Source organism: Pleurodeles waltl, chromosome 12 (assembly GCF_031143425.1).
Source record: "Pleurodeles waltl isolate 20211129_DDA chromosome 12, aPleWal1.hap1.20221129, whole genome shotgun sequence".
NCBI classification, from domain to species: Eukaryota; Metazoa; Chordata; class Amphibia; order Caudata; family Salamandridae; genus Pleurodeles; species Pleurodeles waltl.
In genome coordinates this window covers 539,881,738-539,905,162 of record NC_090451.1, presented here as the reverse complement: position 1 = coordinate 539,905,162, position 23,425 = coordinate 539,881,738, and the positions used below count along the sequence as shown (strand labels likewise).

The 23,425-nt window shown below is 42.3% G+C and overlaps 1 protein-coding gene across 1 annotated transcript in view; it reads left to right on the top strand.

Annotated features, from left to right (window-relative positions):
- Positions 1-23,425, top strand: part of RANBP10 (RAN binding protein 10) — a 557,257-nt gene that overhangs the window by 298,575 nt on the left and 235,257 nt on the right. The window contains exons 7-8 of the mRNA XM_069217570.1: positions 14,366-14,478; positions 19,963-20,071. Coding sequence (XP_069073671.1) covers positions 14,366-14,478; positions 19,963-20,071 — 222 coding nt within the window. The remainder of the gene's footprint in view (positions 1-14,365; positions 14,479-19,962; positions 20,072-23,425) is intronic.

Here is a 23,425-nt window from a genome sequence, read left to right as displayed (position 1 = left end):
TAAAAATTATAACTGTTAGTTGAGTCATGGCTCTTTTTGTACTTCTCCTCATTTCAATCTCGAGAGACTCTTGCCGGATCGTAAAACACCTCATGGCAGGCTCAGTAGTTTTCCCTGGGGTCTCGCGAGCCTCTCACGAGATCACACATGTCGATACAGCAAGCTTCACTCCCTGAAGCTTATGGGCTACTCTCGCAAAAGTCTTGCTGGATTGCAAAAAAATTGTAGAGAAATAGAAGTATATAGGACAGAGTATCCATTCCACTGAGACCCATCTCTTACATGACAATAGTAGGGTGTGGATAAATACTGGCCTCTTCATACAGACCTCTGTTTCAGATGACAGGTGTACGTAGTAGTGTGTGTGTGGAGGGACTAGCCTCTTCACTGAGACCCCCCTCTTAGATGACGTGTGTGTGTAGTAGGATGTCTGGAGGTCTGGCCCCTCCGCTCAAACCTCTCTCTTCAATTACAAGTGTGCATACTATAGTTTGGGGAGAGAGACTGGCCCCTCTTGTGACACTTCTCTCTTTGATTACAGGTATGGATAGTAGGGTTTGGGCGGACATTGACCTTTTCATGTATACCTATCTTTTAGATCACAAGTGTGTGTTGTAGAGTATAGCGAGGGCCTGGCCTCTACAGTCAAACTTCTATTGTGCATGACGGGTGTGCATACTAGAGTATGTGGAGGGAGTGAACCTTTCACAGAAACCTCTCTTGGATGAAAGGTGTGTAGTAGAGTATAAAGAATAACTGGCCTTTTTGCTGAGACCCCTCTTTTGGATGATGGGTGTGCATAGTAGGTTATGGGGACAGACGGGCCTCTTCCCTCATATCTTTCTTACATGAGAGGTGTGCATAGTAGGGTGTCTGCATGGATTGTCTTCTTTCCACACCTCTTTCTCAGATAATGGGAGTGCCTGGGAAGGTGTTACATGGACTGCCCTCTCCTTACAGATCTCTCAGATGACGGGTGTACGTAGTAGGGTATATACATGGGCTTGCCTCTCCTGTCAGACCTCTGTCTCAGATGATGGCTGTGAATAGTATGGTATGTACATGGACTAGCCTCTTCGTCCAGAACTCCCTCTAAGATAATCGGTGTGCATACTAGGGGGTTTGGAGAAAGATTGATCTCTCCCTTGAATCATCTGTCTCAGATGATGGCTGTGCATAGTAGGGTGTGTACATGGACTAGCCTCTGCTGTCAGACCTCTGTCTCAGATACATGTGTTCGTATTCGGTTGTATATGTGGACTGACCTCTTCTATCATAGTTCTGTCTCATATAACGGGTATGCGTAGTAGGGTGTGTGGAGAGAGGCTGGTATCTCTACTAAGACATCTCTTTTGGGTGACAGTTGTTCATACTATGCTCTGTCCAGGGACTGTCCCCTCTGCTAACATCCCTCTCTCTGGTAATGGCTGTTTATACTCGGGTGTGGGAAAAGTCTATACTCTTCTCACAGCTGTTACAAAGCTGATGGCCGTAAGTAGTGCACTCTGACAAACACCATCTCAAGTAATACTCCTTCCTATAGTAGCAAGTACGCATACTTCAGTGTATTCAAAGATCACCTACTCAATTCTACTGTTCACTGACCTGCAAGAGTCTTGCGAAACTGTAACTTTAAAAAAAAATAAGAATTAACCATCTGTTTATCACAGCGCTTATCTCTTACACACTTCCTCTCAAAAACAATGATCACAATAGACATTCCTACTAGTGGAGTGTATTCTGAACTCAACAGCACCTTTTTACTTTTCACGATACTGCAAGAGTCCCTCAAGACTGTTAAAATGATTTAAAACAATATGCATTTATTTTTTATCTCAGTAGTTATCCCTTATATGCCTCCTCTCTAAATCTGGGTAGATATCATGCCTTTCTACTGCCCTCTTGTATAGCTTTTTTACTTCATTTCCACAACACTTCAAATTATTCACTGTAAATGGTAAAGGCTGCCATTGCATTTCTAACATTCCAACAGCCAACCAATCTGAGTGAATGTGAGAATCACAGGAATCTTTCACTCCCTCAAGAGCTTGACTCCTCACAGGAAAAATGGATTGGGCTCTCAGCCAATCACAGGCCTCCATTTTTAAATTTGTGCGCTCACAGGAGGCTCGTGGGACCCTCCTGATATCAACCGTCAAAATATACAATTGTATTGGTCTAGCTCGCTTATGGGATGCAGCCCAGGAGGCCCATACGATCTTCAAAGGTCAACTAAAGAGTGCTTTTTTGCAGTATAAATCTAGTTTTGGTACAAGGCCATTCTAACTAGGACACCCTGACTGCAACATTTCTCCAGCAGAAGGATAGCTTGAGGCAGAACAGTTTTTGGATGAAACTGAAGCCACAACTGCGATGAAATTGTATCTGCAATTAAGATATGGATGGATCCTTGTCGCTTGCTTCTTTCACTGCTAATTGAACGTGAGAACCAAGGCTTAAAACTGAGAAGTGTTTGTTATGTATCGCTCCCAGTGAATCAGTTAAGCATGTTTTATTTTATTTTGCCCTGCTTACCAGACTAATGGGGAGAAAAGGATTTTGCCCCTTTTCCGAAATCTGGGAGTCAGGGCATATAGAGAGGCACTGAGGATTTTACTATCAGACACAAGCCAATGGGTGGCTTTTGCAGTCTCCAGGTTCTTGCTGGCCATGTGGAGGATTAGGTATAAAAGTATCACCACCTGAGCTGCCAAGAACCTATGATGCCTAGGCTACCCACTATGTCAGTGCTTTCCTTCTTGTTCCTTTTAATTATTTATTTCTGGATTTGTGTAGGTTGTATATCTGATGCTTATGTTAATAATTTTGTATCTGGAGTTGTTTTACATTTTTCTGATTTTATTATTTTTCTTTTGTGATGTTGAACTTTGATGGCAAATTGCCAAATAAAGTTTTCTTTTCTTGCTTACAATTATTTTTGACCCTTGATTACCAAAAACTACCGAGTGGCTCTACACCAAAAAGTATAATCTTCAGACCAAGATCTAGAGTCCTGCAGAATTTGGTGTGGTTGCATTCAGCAGTTTTTGGCGTAGCAGTATTTAAAGAAGTCTATGAAATATGTATGGGGATTTTACATTTTGGGGCCCCCCTTTTGTTAATTCTTCGTCAAGATTAGTCAGGCTGGGCCAAAGTTAATTTATTAGCAAACCATAAAACGCTATGTCTATGGAAAAGCAGACCTAACCAACCTAACTATCATTGCCTACTGGCAACCACGTGAGTGTGTGTGTGTGTGTATATGGTGGTCGCCACTGTGTAGTTATAGTTAGGATCTAGTTTCTATAGAAAAAGCACTTTTTGTTTTGCTAATAAGTTTTTGGCCGTTTGATAAATCTTCATGAACGTTTCCAAGAAAATGCAACACTCACTTCAGCGTCTGTCTGCAAAATTTTGGGGTGGTCTGTTAAGCGGGGGCCGAGAAAAAGGGCTGTTCCCAAAATGCTTTTCCCCATTCATTTTTCCATATGGGTTTTGAACCTCTAGAGGGAATTGCACCAGATTTGTCAGAAAGGTCCAGAAAGAGCCCTTTTCGTTATTTGGTGGGAATCCGCTCAGTATTTTTTGAGAAATTAAACAAAATCCAAATTTCTATATATATAGGGAGGCGAAGGAATTGCAAATCCTCCTGATCTCATGCTGAGAACTGATTGGCTGCCAACACACAAGGAAGTGTAGGCAGCCACTTTGAGACTCTGCCTCAGCGAGCCACAGAAAAAAAAAAGTTAAAAAAAAAAAAAAGGGGGCCAGTGTAGGGACACCCTGACCCCTTAGCTCTGGTGATGACCCTCTCGGAGCTAAAAAGCATTTTTGTTAAACTTTTCGCCACAATTCGCGGCTCTGGCTGAAACTTACAAAAAAAAAAAGCACAGGCTCCCGCGCTTGATAATTCTGAAGCCTCCGGGGAGGCCACCCTGCCACTGCAGCCTCCGGTACCGCCACCTCACCAGAGCTTCAGTCATATTCAGTGTGAGGTGAGGCAGCCCCGGGGATCGTCATCTCCCCAGAGCTTGTCAAATCAAATGCAAGACGGGGGGTGCCCCCTTTTGCACCCCTGAGGACCGTCACCTCCCCGGGCATTTGTGAAACAAAACACAAAAGGGTGTCCTCCCCCTCCCCCCCCCCCAGCCCCCCCCCCCACTCTCCCCCCACCACATTCCCAGGGACCGCCACCTCCCTGAGGCATTCATCATACTCCGTGCGGGGAGCCACCAACCCCCAAGCAGCCACAGGAACCACCACATCCCCGGGGCTTAAATCAAATTCAATGCGGGAGTGGGGTTGGGTGGTTAGGAAGTTGGACGCAGAGTCGGGCCACAGGCCAGGCCCTGCAGCCAACTGCCACCACGCATGGCCAAAGGACATGCGTGGCAGTGGTTGGATTAACGTAGAGTAATAAGTTACTTTACGTAAAAAAAAAAGAAAAAGTAGAAATTAATTTGGGAAAAAAAACAAAGGTTACAGGGACTCATGCCCTAAGGTAACTATAACTCGCGCCATCGCCATACATTGGTAAATACCCCATAAATTACTGCAGACATGACATCTTTGCTAACATCATTGATAATGTCACTATATAATCTGCAGTAAAGTTATTGATCAGATAACTGTGCATGGCAGGGTCGCGAGTTATAATTGCCTTCGGGTATGAGTTATAGTTACTTGAGGGATCTCCAACTATAACTGGCGAATTTCTATGGTTTTGTATGTTTAAAATGTGAGCCCAACTATAACGTCCCTGTAACCTTTGTTTTTTTTAAGTGAATATATATATATATATATATATATAAATATATATATATATATATATATATATATCTCAATCAAAGTTTAGAGGTAAGTTTTAGTAACGAAAACGTTATTTGTTCTTTTTATACAAACCCAACTCTTAAACCAGACAACATTAGAAAATCTGAAGTTATATAACTTAAATTTGTAAGTTACATACCACCCTCGTATACCATTATTTTAGGTCACACACCTCTGTATCCAGTGTTGTCACCTCGCTCACCCCACTACATTAACTATAACTCGCACCTTCTTCATACACTGGTTATACTCTTCCATGTTAGATCACTTAGAGGGTTCATATAGCACACTTTAAAAATATCAAATGACATAAATCGTGAACACACAGTACATGGAGGGTTTCTTGTGGCTCAGGACCTATCCTGTCAGCTTGAATCAATGCAACTTGACTCTCCTCAACTTAAGTACTTCCTTCCCTCATCTGTTGCCTTCATGCTTCTCCTGCTCTTACTGCCTCCCTCATTTCTTCCATTACAGACATACCCTAAAGTTTAAGGCCATTTGGCATGTCCTGCATTTTATTTCCTGCTTGCTCACAATAAGGCAGCTACACAAACCTGTGCAGCATGCTGTTTTAGTCAAGCCCAGTATTCAGCTTACTGAATTTTGAGTACCTGTATCTTATACTTGTAGGGATCTTAAACCACCAGCCAGAAGGGCGTGTTGTACAGGAGCGAGCCCTCACTCCCAGTATGTTCTGGAAGGTGGATTCTTGGGTGGCATACTTGTGAAAGATTTGACTCTTCAGTCTGGGTTTCACCCCATAACTGAGCACATCTGCAATCTTCTGTAAGTGTTCTGGAATGTTTCACAGTAGTTGAGTTCCTGAGGTTCCAAGTCCTTTACTGCTGCTGCTTTGACTGAGAAAGGTCATTCCCTTTTTTGGAGCAGGGTTGTTGTGCAGCCTTGGCATACAGGATGTGTTGTTGGCAATTTGCAGGCAGTAGTCTCTTGTACAGATTTGCTCTTTGTGACCACAGCACATTGGTTATCCACATGATGTGTCCACTTGATGCTGTTGAAAGAAACTATTCATGGTTAGTCTTACAGAAAGAACCCTCACTTCAAAGTCCTACCTAAAACTTGGCAAAAGAACTTGTGTAGACCCTCTTTGCTTTTCCACTGTACCTTTTCATGGACCATATTAATATATGTTGCTGCTGCATGTGAAGTTGTATGTTGGAGTATTGTATACACAAATATCATAAAACCAAATAACTAGTATGCTCAGAGATGGGCACCATGCTCACTGAACCACTGGACTCGAACTAATACCTCACTGATGAGACCTAAGCAGGTTGAAAATGGTCTGGGTGGTGTAGGAGGCTGTCCTGGTTTGTAGTGGGTCCCTTGGGTACTTACACCTTATACCAGGTCCAGTTATCCCTTATTAGTGTAGTAGTAGTGTTCTAGCAGCTTAGGCTGATAGAGGTAGCTATAGCAGAGCAGCTTAGGCTGAACTAGGAGGCATGCAAAGTTCATGCAATACCACTTATAGTTACACAGTACTTACACACAAGTAAAGACAATACTCAGTGTTACCAAAAATAAATGTGTTTATTTAGCTGACACAGTACCAAAAATATCTTAGAGACAATACTTCTTCTGGAGGTAAGTATTATACACAGTATATACACTAGACACCAAAATTAGACAAGTATATAGTCCTAGAACAATGCAAACAGTAGGAAATCCTATAGAATGCACTGGGAGAAAATAAGTCTAGGGGCAACACAAACCATACACTAAAAAAGTGGAGTGTGAATCACAAATTCCCCCCTAGACAAGTGTAGTGTGTGCAGAATCGCTGGGAGAGTAAGGATACAGTAAAGGTAAGTAAATTACCCCACCCCAGAGCCCAGAAAAGCAGGAGTAAAGTACTGCAAGTTTCGTTAGCACACACTACACCTTGTTTTGGGGATTTTGCAGCAGCCAACCAAGTCTGCAAAGAACAACTGCTGGATTATTGGACCTAAGAACCTGCAAAGGAAAGGGACCAAGTCCAGAAGTCGAAAGAAGTTCCAGGAAGGACAGGTGCCCCTGCCAACCCAGAAGAGGGTGCAAAAGAAGAGCCCTCGGTTAGTCAAAGACTGCAGAAATGCACCCTAGGAAAATGCCAGCGGTTTCCTGCATGATGCAAAAGATGTCCCACGGCATGAAGATCGTTGCAGTTGAGATTTTGTGTTGGAAGGCACCAACAAGAATTTGCTATGATAGAAGTGCATTTTTTCATCAAAATAGCGCTGGATGGACCCAGGAGGGACCTGGGGGCCTCAACTCTGTGTGAGGATGAAGAGGGGGCTCTCAGCACTTTAGAGAGCCCGCAGGATCCGGGTTCAAAGGAGGTGCAAAATGAGGTTGATGGAGCACAACAAAAGAAGGTCCCACACCGCCGAAGAACAACTCAGCGAGTTGAGCGTCGCAGGGTGGAGTGGTGGGGTCCTGGGCCAGGCTGTGCATGAAGGAATTTTGCAAAGTGTGCACAGAGGCCTCAGGAGGTGGAGAAGATACAGTACACAGAGGTACAGTTGTTCTCTGGGAAGGCAAGGTCTTACCTCCTGCAAATTGCGTCAGCAGGACCTCAGGACAGTCTGTCGATGTCCACCCTCTGTGTCCTTAGGAGCACACTTGTTGTTGTGAGAGTAGTCCCAGGGTACTGGTCATTGTCTTGGAAGGTGCCTGCTTGGAGCAGGGGAGTGACTCAGTCACTCTACAGGAGATTTCTTCGGTCCTTCTCTTGCAGGATGAAGACAGGGAGTCCCCAGAGCGTGCACACCGTGGAAACTGTTGCAGTTGCTGACTTGGAGCTGAGGTTGCTGAAGAAAAGTGTCTCTTATAGACACTTTGTTGCTATTACAGCATTTCTTGGAGCAGGTTGATCCAAGGTCAGAAGAGTCTGAAGTTCTTGCAGAGGATTCCTGAAGGAAACTTTCAATCAGAATCTGAGTAGAACAGACAGCAGAGACCCTAAATAGCCCTGAGAGGGGGATTGGCTACCTTATCAGGTATGGACCTATCAGGAGGGGTCTTTGATGTCACCTGCTGGCAGTGGCCAGTCAGAGCCCTCCAGGGTGCCCACACACCTTGCAAAGCAAGATGGCTGTAGTCTGGGACACACTGGAGGAGCTCTGGGCATCACCCCTGGGGTTGTGATGGACAGTGGAGTTGTTACTCCCCTTTCCTTTGTCCAGTTTTCGCACCAGAGCAGGGGAGTAGGGGTCCTTGACCCGGTGTAGACTGGTTTATACAAGGAGGGCACCATCTGTGCCTTTCAAAGCCTTTCTAGAGGCTGGGGAGGCTACACCTCCCCAGCCTGTAACACCTATTTTCAAAGGGAGAGGGTGTAACACCCTGCTGTCTGAGAAAATGCTTTGTTTTGCCTTCTTGGGACAGGGCTGCCCAGACCCCAGGAGGGCAGAACCCTGTCTGTGAGGTGGCAGCAGCTGCAGTGCAAGCCTGGTTTGGCAGGACTGGGGTCCATGGTGGAGCCCCCAGAATGCATGGAATTGGCTCCCCAATACCAGATTTGGAATGGGGGACGATTCCATGATCTTAGACATGTTACATGGCCATATTTGGAGTTACCATTGTGAAGCTACATATAGGTATAGACTTATATGTAGTGCACACGTGTAATGGTGTCCCCGCTCTCACAAAGTCTGGGGAAATGGCCCTGAACTATGTTGGGGGCACCTTTGCTGGTGCAAGGGTGCCCTCACACTTAGTAACTTTGCACCTAACCTTCAGCAAGTGAAAGTTAGACATATAGGTGACCTATAAGTTACTTAAGTGCAGTCAAAATGGCTGTGAAATAGTGTGTGCAGTGTGTGCACTATTTCACGCAGGCTGCAATGGCTGTCCTGTGTAAGGGTTTGCCTGAGCTCCCTATGAGTGGCAAAAGACATGCTGCAGCCCGTATGGATCTCCTGGAACCCCAATGCCCTGGGTGCCTAGGCACCATATACTAGGGACTTATAGAGGGGAATACAGTATGCCCGTTGAAATTGGTAAATGAAGTCACTGGCCTACAGTGACAAATTTATAAGCAGAGAGAGCATAAGCACTGAGGTTCTGATTAGCAGATCCTCAGTGACAGTTAGGCACTACACAGGCATATACATTAGGCCACAAACTGAGTACTGGGTTCCTGGCTAGCAGGATCCCAGTGAGACAGGCAAAACACACTGACATATAGGTTTTATCACAGATGGCCCATGGTTCCTTCTGGAGGAGGCCTGTCCTGCCAGTTTGATGTACTATTCCCATGAGGAACATAGTTGGTACTCATTTGCATAGGGTGGAACTTTGTTTAGAGTGCGGTGGTGGGTGAAAAACGATGGACTTGAATTAGGCATGAGTAAATGGCAGTGGCTGAGATTAATATGCAACTCTTCTCATTAACTGACTTAACATGTTGGATGCTGTAAAAGCTAATTTTCACTCACAGCACAGCATGCAGACTGCTTTCTTGTTGTCACAGGTGGTATTAGAATGTTACTGGATCGAGGTGGGACTGCAGTACTTATTTTTTGGATCTTAGTGCCACATTTGCTAAGGTCTATCATGACCTATTTTATTTGGTTACAGTCTATTTTGTTGTTTGTTGTGAAGCACTGAAGTGGCACTGCTCATGTTTGACCAAACATTCACAGTCTGTCATCTTGGAAGCTTGTTGCACCATACAAAAGCTGCTGAGATATGCTGTTCTTAGAGGCTCTTCAATGAACCATCCTCTCTCTAGCAACTTTTTGGAAGCACTTTTTTTTTTCCTCCCAAAAAAGGCTTTTTTATAAAAGTTACTCATTGTACAGTAAAGGCAATAGTCCAGTCAGTCGTACAGTGTACACTTAAAGCAGAGCAGACAACACCATGAACATAAGAATGGTAGTGTGACATCACATATTGGAGAGATATGGTTTGAAATATGTAGGCAGCACAATTTGCAAATTGAAAAAATGTATATTAGAACACATCAGAGCTGTCAACAATAATGACTTAAGCTATGCAATGGCTAAACATCACAGGCAATGTCATAAAAATCATTGGAAAAATATGCAGTACTTTGGGGTTGCGCATGTCCCCGAAAATGAAAGAGGGGGCGATAGAACATTGAAATTACGTCGTCTGGAATCTAGATATATTGTTAAATTAAAAACGAAGACTCCTTTTGGGATAAACGCTGACGAGGAACTTTTTGTTAACTTATAAAGAATTGTAATGTATAGAAATTGTAAATATTTCGCCTAGCAGAATGAAAATCTATATTTTTAATTCACAAGTGTTATATGGGAGAATAAGGATGTCGTCCACTCCTACACTCATATAGTAACATGCCACACTATGAATATTAGAAACTATAGTACCAATAATGGTGGAAATATAATAACAAAGGATAATAGTTGTTTTGATGGTAGAAAAGGAAAATAGAAGATCATAGTGAAGCATGGGGATATGTAATTGATGAGTACGGAAATGAACTCATTCTAACATGACAATCAATCCATTGTAAAAATGTAATACACCAATTTGTAAGAAAGAAAATTATGGAGAATTGGTTTTGTCTAAAAATTACATGCCCCAGAATGCAATATTATAACCAATTGGTGAGGAACTAATTAAGTGTAGTGAAAGGAGACACTGTTTACCTGTGATAAAGACCTTTTTAGGTTGAAAAGCGTTGGGTGGTAGAAGCACGTTTTATGATGAAAGAATAAAAAGCTGAAATAACTTCCTGGGGTGCAATGGATCAAATTGTTGGAGATATTTTCAGAATTTTTGGTTGTTAAACTCCTTTCATCGCCACTGGCAGCAAGAGCCCGCGATGTGCAAGCAGCAATTTGGTGACTAATTATTATGTATATATATAAAAATATATATCCAAACCAGAATAAAGCCGCGTACAGTTGGCACCCCTTGACAGGCGGCAGAGACGGGGTCGCAAGCCCCTAAATTTCAAACAAACTGCTTCCTCCTTGCAGAAAGACGCCTCTGCTACACGGTGTCTTCTTACATGATCTCTTTATTGTGGCACACAAACATAAATACTCTACTCGTGAACAAGGGAGCTGTGACTCTCGAAACGCGTTATCATAGTCCATACTTCATTTTCCATATATTACTGCAAAAGTGCTAACAACATAAAAAACTGACTCATAACATTCTCCATAATACGGCGGCCATCTTAGAACCTCTTTTTGTGGATATTCAGGCATATGCATTGTGTTAAACAACTAATTTTCTAATAATTGACTCCTAACACCTTCTTCCTCATCTCAAATTTAAATCGCTGATTACTATAATCATAAGATACAATTTTTATAAATACACCTCCTTCAATACCATATTTTTAAGTACAGTTTCTTACTCAAATTTTGAATTTAAACAATAAAATTATCTACAAAATCAATGATTAAACTTCACCAATCGATCTCTTATCAGATATAATAGCTCTTTTGCCCTTCCAGGTCATAATAATCTTTCCTTCTGTAGAGATAAAGAAAAAGAAAATTAAAAAATAGGAATAAAATTAAAAAGCACATGGGCACCATTATTTATAGCAAATTATACAAAACCACCTAAAACAGCTATAAACATAATACTTATGTCACTACATTTATAGCGTTACTTTTCCAAATGCATTCATAACACTGTTAGCCAAATTCTGCTCATAGCTGTTTTGTTATTTATTCTGCTTCTAATTAATCAAATGTATGGATAATTCGTCATCTTTATTTAATCCATCAGGTTCCATTGTATTGCATTCAATAATTAAACAAGATTCTAATTTCCTTAACTCTAAGGTTCTGTTTCCACCTCGTACATTTAGCACTATTCTATCCAGCACCACAAATTTGAAATCATTAGCATTATCGCCATGGTATTCTTTGAAGTGTCTGGCTACCGAATAAGACTTATCTTCATTTTTTATGTATCTCATATGTTCCAGTACTCTCTTTTTGCCATATGTATAGTGCTCCCCATGTAAACTTTATCACCGGGACATTTCAAGGCATAAACACAATAATCAGAATGACGTGATACATGTTTCCTGATTTTTAAATGGTTTAAAATTACCATTGAATCTGATTTCTTTACAATTACGACTGTATCTGCATGCTTTCCACTTTCCACAGATATAGAAACCTTGTATCACATTCTTCTCCAGTGATGGTATCAAGCATTGGCTTAATGTATCCTTTAGGGATCTACATCTCCTAAACGTAAATATAGGATAATCATTAATAATTTTTGCTAAATTTTCATCAGTTTTTAATGCAGGCCAATACTTGTTAAACATCTTCTTTATCTGTCACAGACTATATCACTTTGAAGAAGATGTAATGTCGAAACGCGTTGTGATGTCTGATGCTTTCTTGAGAAATAAATGAAAATTAATTTGGCGGACTCCATGAGTGCGACTTCTGTTTCTGTGTTGGATATATGAGGGCTGCTGGTTCTTGCCCTAACGTTGCACCAGCAGTAAGGCGCATTGCTTTAAGACCAGTTGTCATGGATGGTATTTGTCAAAAGGGACATCGCTCGGCATGCGAACTGTGGTATCATCAGTGAGCGAGGAGATACCGATCTTCTGCGTGTGTATGGTACACTGGAAGATTTGGATTTTTGGCTTCTAATACGCCTTGCGACACCATGGAATGAAGGGCACTTCTCATACTGAATTTGTGAGGAGGCCCGCGCAGCTTGATTGTGCCGATGTGGCCCTGAATTAAGAGGGTCTGGGGTCTGGAAAGATTAACTTCAGTCTATTTTGGGGAAAGCGTTTGAGGAAGCAATGGACGGAGTTTTGAATTAAGTGTAAACCATTTGAAATTCGAACATTATCCGGCACGTTTTTTTGCAATCCGGTATATAATGAGTGTCTGAAGTTAAAGACTTGGGGAATGTGATCGGAGGAACCAAAAAGTTATGATTCAGCACAGCGTATTACTAATATCCGTGAACAAGCATATTATTACAATTTTGGAGGTGAAAAAACATGTTTGAGAGGTGCGATTTGTTGCAATCTAACAATGGACTTCTAAACCCAGAATGCAGCACATGGATCATCATGTAAGTTATATGGATCAAACTTTTACGTGTTCCTGGCATACATATGTAGTGACTTTGAGGATATTGATTGGCATTGTTAGTGATTAAGGTGGCAATTAACAGCAGTGGAATATGCTTGGTTTGAAGAATGATTTAATTGAATTACCGCAAGTGCTTTGAAATGCTGATTAGGGGGTTGGCACTAGTGATTGTGAACAGTGATTAAGTTTTTATCACGTGCCTGGACAAAGAGGGAAGGTTTTTATCACCAGCTGTTAAGACTTTGCATTGCTTATCTCGAAATGCCGTCTATGAATCCGGACGAGAGGAGGAAATCTGTGTCACAGACTATATCACTTTGAAGAAGACGTAATGTCGAAATGCGTTGTGATGTCTGATGCTTTCTTGAGAAATAAATGAAAATTAATTTGGCAGACTCCAGGAGTGCGACGTCTGTTTCTGTGTTGGATATATGAGGGCTGCTGGTCTTTGCCCTAACGTTGCACCAGCAGTAAGGCGCGTTGCTTTAAGACCAGTTGTTGTGGATATATATATAGATACACACACACACACACACACACACACAGATTGATTTGTCTTAAAATGTTCCCTTTGGAATGTGTAATGCATTTTAAATATGTTTTTAGTGATAATTTTTAAACACAGCACTATATGTATTAGCTTTTGCAAACTAAAGTCATATTTATACATACTTTCTAGTACTTCAGTATTCAAGTTTTCTACCCTTTAAGTTGGGGGTTGTGTATGAGTCTTGTGAGATTGAGTGAATGTGGAATAAAGGTGATTGCATTTCTTAATCTACACTGAGGGGAGCATTTATTGGTTTGGTCTTGGTAAACCTGTCCCCTTGATTTGTGGCCGATGACGCATTAAAGATTGTGGAATAAAAGCTCGCCCGTCTGCTACCTGTAATCTAAACGTCAAGGTTAATGGAAACATGTATTGATGCTTTCTGCGCTGTGTGTAATAGTGCAGTTTTGAAAAATATTTCTTTTAGTATGTATTGGTTTTGTCAGTGAGTGTTTACAATTGGTATTTAGTATATAATAAGGAAAATATCATACTAGAGAAGTTTTCTTATTAATATTTTCCAGCACATATAGCTTCCCATTCTTCTCAGCACTCAACGGAAGGCTAGCTCTACAGCTTGCTTTTAAAGCAAGATATAGAAGCGAGAACACTTCAGAGGAGGTGTGCTTTGTTGGGTACGGCCCTGCGTGAGCTAGAGATTTAAAAGCTTAATTTTGTTCTCTGCCAGCATTTGCTTGGAAAACAAAAAGAATTTTGAAAGTTAAATCATAGAATTTTAAACCAGTGTTCTCTGGCCAGAGTTGTGAAAATAAAAATTAGAGCCCCATGCTGGAGAACTAGTGTTAAAGGTAAATAATCTTATTTATTTTTTAGTATGCAGTATTTGTTAAAATATTATCTTGCATAATAAATTCCTTGTTGCATGATTCCCCAGCATGGTATCTTCATATCTGGTCCACCATGGATATTGTGCCACAGCAACAGCTTTTGCTCGAGCGACGGAAACAAACATCCAGGAAGAACAGGCGTCAATCAAGAACAGACAAAGTAAGTTTAATGTACATTATTCTTTGCCCACACATTCAAATTCACATGTTCACAGGAAGTGAAAAATGAATTCAGATAAGTTGAAAAAAATAGAAATGGGTAGCAATTACTTCATCTGTAAATTTCTGTGCTGCTGGCCGATTTACAAAAGGATTATTCCATTATGTTTGTAAGACCCCTCCGTTGTCCTGAGTATGTATAGTGTTTGTCTGTTGTCTAAAAGTACAAATACCCAGAGCCAACAACTGAGCTGAAGCATAAGTTTTATCACTGTGTATCTACTAAGCTTCAATTCATATTGTAAAATCTAACGAATGAAAAATGGTTATGAAGGAGACATATGCGTTTTTTTTAAATGTGCCCAAGACAGAGTTTAGAAGAGTGTTTATTTGTACACCTGTCTTTTTTTTGTAGAGCATCCTTACCCAGAAACCCTCTGTAAACCTCAAACTTTGTTTAAAAGCACTCATTTTCCTTACATTTCTGTGAGCAAACTACTACAATATGAAGGGAGTGCTCAAACTTCCTTCTACCCAATGTGCTGACACTTCTGCAGATAAAAACAGTACCCCACTTGTGTGACTGGGCCTATGGCCTGTGACTGGGAACTGACCATGCCAAAACCACATTAATTTCATTTGGTCACATGTTCCATCCGTTCCTGTCACAGGTGATAGCTATGCCCACCCACACAAGTGGAGGTACTGTTTTTATTGGGGAGAAATGTGTGAATGCTTGGGTATTAGTGATTTGTTGGCTCCCTGCAGATCCCAGAACTTTCCATCATATGATTTGTAAGAAAATGCATGATTTAAGCTAAGTTTGATGGTTACTGGGCATACTAGAAGGACAGGTAGCGGGATCCTTCCAGGCCACACCATGCTGTATCCATCTGGGTCGCTAGGTTTCAGAAATCCCCAGGATTTAAAGGCTTTCTTGGACATTGGATTTAGCCCTCCGTGCCAGCCCATGTCCAAACCATGGCCAGAACAATCTAGATGTCCTCTTGCTTGCCAGTGCATGGAGATTCTCTAGGTCACAGGGTTTCAGGAACATTCTTGGAGCTCTAGGGGTTTGGGGATAGGCCCAATGACCGGACAGCCCCCCCCCCCCCTCATATTGCCACACCCCAAAACAATAAAATGTATTTAAATATATAACATCGAGGTAAGCAGATTTAGAGTTTCAGTGATGTTGTAGGGTGTTCTACATATAGAAGCTACTCTCCGTCTAAACTTGGAAACTACCTAGTGTTCCCTCCTTCCTTTTTTGTATAATTTCTGCGCACTTCATATCTGCATCTAAATGGGATCTAGTGTGCTTTCTGCCTGGCCCCTGAGTGTGGGTGGAGGATGGGCACAGAAAGCCTGTTGGGGTGCTTTAAGAGTGAGGGTCAGTCACAATGCCTTAGTGGTCCTCTCCCACCACTGCACATCATAGTAAAAAAAAAAAAAAAAAAAACTCCGGAAATGGAGGCTTTAACCCTTCACTTCCAGGTTTTTTCTTTTTTTTTTTTTTTAAAGCAATCACCGTGAGGATTTCTTTGACAATGATGTGGATGAATTGTTCACATCATCTGCACTACTGAGGTAATACAGTGTTTCGGAACTATTAACCCACTTCATTCAAGCGGTTAACCTGAATGCAAATCATGTACTGTAATGAACAATCACAGTAACTAACTGTGTAAATGTAGTCTGTTCTTAGTGCACTGTTGGCTAATTGGAAAACATGAGGCTTTCCACAATCAGTTTGTCTAGAGGCTTTGTCAAATTATCCACTATGTAAAATGGGAGGCCTATTTACTGCCTTTGTCACTATATTCAGTAATCAATAAAGCAAACTTGTTGGCTTTTACTTGATCATAAATCAGACCATGCAGTCTCTGCCTACAGAGACCCATCAAACAATTTAGATAGACCCAAAGTATACATCGACATACTGATTCTGGCTGAACCAAGCATATACTGTGGCCAGACATAGAAATGGGTATTTGTATTAGATCCATCATACTGCTTTTGTCACAGTTAACAACGTAAAGCCTCATTCTAATGTATTTGGCTAATATTTCAAAATGTTAAACCCCTTCCAAAGCTGTAACCTCAGCAGTAGTTCATTTTCTTCAGCTATGTTCATATCTAGATATCCATCATCTTGGTTTGCAGCAGTACCACAAATTCCCCAGACCACTTTTCTAACCTGGAAATACAGTCTGCGCAGCACAATCAAGTCTCATGGTGGGCACAACCTTCTTCTGTCTTTTTCTTTTCTCAATAATTTATTTGGGTTGAAACTGCACAAACTGTTACTCTCACCATTTTATAATGACACTGATTGTTCATCTCGGGTTATCTACTCCACCCTCTATCATTGTTGCTTTTATCCACTTAGATGTTCTGCTAGCTTACCAGTTCTGATATGTCTTTTGAGCTCAGCCTCTGTGATCTACAGTTATCAATATGCCTATTACTTTGTGTATCTCCAGAATCATGGTTCCTGATTCTTAATCTGGAAAATGTTATGACTTTCAGTTGATAGGCAGGGTAGATAGTAAGAGTTCCCTCACAGTGCTTACACCGAATAGATTGTCTCAAAGGGAATCTGTCCATACACTTCAAACTCTTTACTTGAGTGTAATAATTGTAAGAAGGTAATTATAATACAAACTTTCAGCAGTTTACCTGTTTAGCTACCAGTAGCCTGCTTGCCTTTTGCCTTATCCAGGAGTTGTGATTAAGTTTGTAGTCCATTTTGATTGATAGTGTATTTCCCTTTTAAGGTGTTAGTCTGCTCAGAAAAGAAGTGTAATTCTGATTCTAAGTTTTAAAAAGGAGTTTTTTTTTCTACTTTCACTCTGGGAAAATGTTGACTACTGCTTGTTTCTGCCCATGTCTTAGGTGCTTGATTCCTAATTGCATTCCACTTACTTTCTGGTCAGTTTTGGTTCACATGGATGTTTTTTCATAAACCATTAAATCTGTAACTATTGAGGCCTTAGCAGGCTGGGTTTAGATTGAGCATTCAGCGTTCACTAATCTCAGCTTTCTTATCTTGTCCATTAAAAAGGTGTACCAGCAAAGACATCATTGCACCATCAGTGTTTCCTCACATGTACCCTTGAGGCCATTGCAAATTAATCTTTTCACGAGGGGTGGATAAGTGTGGATGTTTTTCTTAGTTTAAACCTGATGTGGCTGTACCGTAAGAAGATTCTGGTTATGGATGCGTTTAATGGGGATCTACTGGCAAAGCAATCAACCAACCTACCTTGCATTTCCAGGCAGTGCAGACAGATGTGTTGCATGAGCAGGCAAAACTCCTCAAGACTGGCTCCTTTTCAGTACTCTAAATAAATGCCAAAATCAGAGGCAGAGGATCAGCTATCTTGGAAGGAGCCTGTTAGTTGTCATTGGATTAGACACATAACTCCCTGGATGTTTTTTAGAACAGATGTTTTTTAGAAATATGCTTTTGCCCCAGTCATGTAAAGAATACAAAACAGAGACCAATTTGAGGCCACCTACCTGGAAAGTGCTAAGCTTTCTCCAACATTCGCAAAGAAAATTTCCAACATATTCAGAGCACCAACAAATGAAGATGTCTTTTTCTCGGCTCACATCAATTCCTGTCTTATAGGAGCTAAAGTATGCTGGAGTCCAGCTTGTGGCTCTGAATGAAAAGGGGGGAAACAGAGCTAGGATGGGTTTGCGGTTTAAATCTCCAAAAGATTTGACAAAAATCTTACTTGGCTACTGGGAATCATAGAAAGAGTTCATTGATTTTCATCTTCACTAAAAACTGTTCCATTCTTCACAGTTCGGATTCTGGTTCACAAGATGGATACAGGTTGGCCACATCTGTTTTTATTACCTATAAAAGAAACTGTGTGATAAGCTGCTCTGCACTCTTCAAAGTGTGGTTAGCTAGGGTTTCCTAAGACACCTGAATCTTAAATCCTAATTAAATAGGTCTATCAGGAACGTAGTCAGAATCTGCATGAGGACCCATTAGTAGGCCCCAATCTTTCGCCAAGAATCTAAGTAATCGTTTTGAGTTGCTGGAAATGTAACATGCTAGTTGTTCAAGGTTGTCATTTCTAAGTTTTTCACTGTACACAAAAGCTCAGCATTCACCTCAGTTCTGTTGTTGGTGCCTGAAAACAGGGCAATGTTGCTCTTAGCATTTTAGTGATCCTTCCTCTGCATATGTATAACTATATTAGACAGGGATAATTAGGATTTCCTAGGTGAAAAAAACAATAAGGTGCCAGCAAGAAGAACCAAAATTGTACCACTTAAGGAAGTATTATAGAAAGATGGAGACTGTGGACAGTTTTCCTTGGAGTTGGAGACATTTACCAGGGTTGAGTTTTTAAGTCTCACATTATCCTATCTAAAGCAAGAGTGTTAAAGTCAAACATACCCCATCCATCTCCACCTGTTGGGGACATCCATGCTATGTAAATTAACAATGATCAGATCACCGGTACCCAATGCTTCAAACCTTAATCTCCTGTCCCTCCTTTTGGAGGAGGTGTATTTCAGTTCTCTTGCTGGTCTCTTCTTGGAATGCTCTGTCTGACATACAGCTTCTCAAAGAGGTGTGTTGTCCATGATCTCCCTGCATGAATTGTCCTGAGATCAGACCATCTTTGCTTGTCCGCCATGTAAACTACTAGAGTGTTTTGTTTTGCATCTCTACGGTGTGACGCTCAGGTTTACATGAGATTGTGTACAGATGTGGAGCTAGCCCAGAGTGATTGCAGTATGTCTTCCCCCTCATTACATAATTGGCAGACAGTTGAACTTTGAGCTGGATCTGTATTATAGAACTTTGTGATTCGATCATAAAATTAACTGTATTATGAATTATTTACCCAGAGTTGATTTAAGTTTTGCATATGAAATGTTGGACAAAAAATGAATAGGAGCCATTAGCCTGGCATATCAGAACAAATTGTGTTCAATAGCTGCTAAACTGTCTGGCAACTGAAGAGCAAAATGTGAATTTACCTGTTTGGTTTGCAATGTAAGGAACATTTAAATTCAGACTTGTATTTTAAAACCAGAGGCACGCCTCGTATTGCTTTAGTTTTAATTAAAGATTAGGTTATGAGTTTAGAAACTGGTTATTGGGAAAAGCTTGGGAAATGATGCCTGTTCATGGCTGTCAGTGGGTTTCCGAAGATCTGGCACTGATTAAGACACTTTTGGGAAAGTAGCTTCTCAGTAGTTTTACGATTGTAGAGTTACAAGCAAAAGATAAAATGAAGGATGGAAAAATTAGAAGGGGAAGGTTTGTGCATTGATCACTTGTCTTGCTTGTCCCAGCCACTTACACATTTAGCAGCAAAACAATCGTAATGGGTTTAGGGCCATTTGACTTTGTAACTTTATCTTGGGATGATATGGTGCATTTAGTGATTAGGTGAGTAATTATTTTTTCTTGGTCCTTTTTTCTTTCTTTTTTTTTTTTTTACTGCAGGAATTCAGAAGTTGGTGTTAGCGGGCAGAGTGGGAGAGGCCATTTGGTCCACACAACAGCTATACCCCAGCCTCCTTGAACACAATCCCAATCTTCTCTTCATGTTAAAGTGAGTGGTGTAGACACATGCACCTCATTTCAATCTCTTTACATATTGTCTGAACACTATGGGAAAACTGACTACTTTTCCCCATGCATCACTGATGTATGGACAATTTCTTGGTGCTGAAACATTCTCCTGTTCCTTATAACAATTAAGTGGGCTGTACTGCATCAGGAAGCATTGGGAAGTTCTGGAAAACAATACCTGTTACTACTTGCTACACATTGGATTTTTCATAAATTCACATGCTTCAATTATTTACCCTCCCCCTTGTCTATTTAAGCCCAGCTGAGACTTAATTCAGAATTAAGTACTATTAACGTGCCTGAACAGCTTCAAAACAATGTGTAGGTGGCCTGTGTGGCTGTAGATAGACATGCTGGGCATACTTGTGGCATAAGGCTTGGATGTTGCAACTTTTTTCTTCAAAGCAGTCTTTCAAGTCTCAGTCTTGGTGACTCCTCCTCTAGTCCTAAATGTGCATGGTCACCAACTCTATTGTTAGATTGTTTTTCTTTGCCATCTGGTTCAGATGTGATAGTGTGCTTTCGGTCTAAATGGGTTTGTTGCTTCCCATTGTGGCCTCGAGTTTGCTCTTTTGCCCAATCGTATGAAGACTTTTCAGCATGCTTTTGAACATGGTGCACTGGTTTCTTCCTTCAATCGTATTGACAAAGAATGATGGAGCCTCTCGGCCCCCTTTGTGCCACTGCATGTTCTGGGACCTCCCTCGGAGAATGAAGACATTCCAAGTGATGGAATGGACGCCGTTCAAGATAGGTCCTTGGGCTTCACACCTTCTGCAACTTGTGCCTATTGCTGGAGCACAACAAGAGCCTTTGTGACTAGTGCTCGTTGTTTTACAGTCAAAAGACCTTACGTCAACACCAAGACAAACTGTGGGCACACAGCGGAATGGCCCAGTCTTCAGGGACGCTAGACATTTTCTTTGAGGCTGATCCCCTTGGCACTGAAGAAGCGGAGGCTGCATTAGGCGAGTCACCATAGCTCCTGGCTCACCGGCCGAGGCCCAAATACATTGACTCAGATGTCTCAGAGTTAGGTAAGGAATTTTTTCTTGGAACAGGAGGCTCTCAAGGATGCTGCTCCCACCTCAGTTGACTCCAAACTATGCCATGCTTGAGTACTGTTAACACCTCAGCCCTAGCTGTTCCTCATAAGTGGCCACACGTTTGAGCCGAACACCGTCCCTTATTGCGACTGGCATTGAGCCAGTGCCTAAACCACTGCCACCTTTGAGTGCGCCACCTCCATCAGTCGTTGGGCGACACTGAGCCAAGGCTTCAGAGAGACTCCGCCAAAGCCATAGGTCCTAGACCAGCCTCAATCCTGAAGACACCTGTTATCACCAAGCCATCAAAATCAACTCCACCAGCGAAGCCACCGAGGCAACAGCTCGCGCCAAAGCCATTGTCTGCACCCAAGTCTGTTGCACTTGATGACGAGAAATGTCCCCTCCTTGAGAGGCTTCAGCAGGAGCTGGGTGAAAGACGAAGAAAAATTGTCATGCACCCATGCACAGGCAGAATTGCAACATTAGTCAAGGTTTTGCCCCAAAGCACAAAGTCTCCTTCAAGGAGTTCCAGCCATCGGACACTCCTGTGCCCCTCTTGCTCCGCCCCAAGAGGCCTAAGGACAAGCCTCTTGTTCCTCCACCTTGTCCACCCTCATCTTCTATGCCTTCTCCTCAAAGGTCTCCAGAACCTTCCTCTGACACCGGCGACCCAAGCCCTTATTTGCCACCTGAGGATTTTGTCCCAGTGTTCCCTGGTGCTTCAGCAGATCCCTAAAGATTATGACGTGGATCCCCCCCCCCCCCCCCCCCCCCACTCCCATCCCATAAACACACAGTAGATCCTTATCTGGAGCACATCTCTGAGCTTCACCCCAGATGAGACTGCAGTATTCCACAGCATATTTCAACATGCTGCCTACCATAAGGTGGACGTGTACACAGCTCTTGAGGAAGAGGACTCCTGCTGTTGTAAATCTGCACCTTAAGGAGCCCATAAAATCTCTTGTGGTTGCACCACGCATTGAGAAAGTACAAACCAGCCCCCTATGACCCCCTTTACCTCAGGGGCCATGTCCCACCTGACTCCATAGTGGTTACCACAGCTAGGAAGAGAGCAGCAACCCAGGTCACCAGTAACATTTCGTGTCCTGACAATGAGATTAAAGATGACTAATGCTGCTGGAAAGAGAGTAGCAATAGTTGTGACCACACATTAGCTCGTCGCCAGCTCAATATAGGCCTTCTATTCAGGTACAACAGAGCCCACTGGGAGGAAGTGGAGGGGCTCTTGCAGCACCTCCTTGACCATTATTGGAAGAAGGGGGAAAGAGCTGTTTGAGGAAGGAAAAACCACCTCTAATGCCAACATAAGGTGTGCTCTGGATGTGGCTGATACTGCAACAAGGAGTGAACACTTAGGTTATCCTGCAGCACCACTCTTGGGTCTGTGTTTCTAGCTTCAAGCTAAAGGTGCAACAGCACCTCATCAACCTGCCATTCAGTAGGGAGCACCTCTTGGACTTCAGGTTGATATGATGCTTGATGAAATCAGAAAAGAGACAGAGACCACCAAGACAATGGGTGCCTTGCAGCCTCGTTCCTGGCAGGAGCTCGTTTCGGAGGCCACAGTACAGAGGGAGCTCAAGAGCCACTTCCCCAGAACCTACCCATTCCTACCAGATGCAGCAACAGGACCGTTACCAGGAGGGGTGGTAGAGGTTTCACATGAGACATCTTTTGAGGATATAGCTTTAGGGACAGATGCAGAGGCACCCTCAGTAAGGAAGACTATACCTCTAAGAGCTGACTTGCCATGCATCCCACTAATCACACAACACCTCTTGGTGGGGGAGACTTCAAGGGTTTCTTTCCCACTGGAAGATCACCTCAGACTGGTAGGTCTAATCAATCATTGAGCACGGCTACTGACTCAAGCTTGTTGGCACCCCATCAAACATTTTCCCTCTGACCCACACCCTCAGCCCGGAACAGCTTACACTGCTACTCAAGGAGGTTCAGAGCTCCTGTCAAAAGGAGCCATAGAACCAGTGCCCTGTCACCACCATGGCAAAGGCATCTTCTCACTATATTTCCTTGTTCCCAAAAAGGATGGATCCCTCAGGCCAGTTCTCATCCTCAGTGCTCATCCTGTCAGAACATATGGTCATATTACAGGATGTCATCCTCTTGCTGCGCCAAGTGGACTTAAGGGCATCTCTCGATCTGAAGGACTCCTACTTTCCCATCCCAATTCACCCAACTCATCAGCACTATCTCTGCTTCATGGTAAATGGCCAACATTACCAGTTCAAAGTGCTACCCTT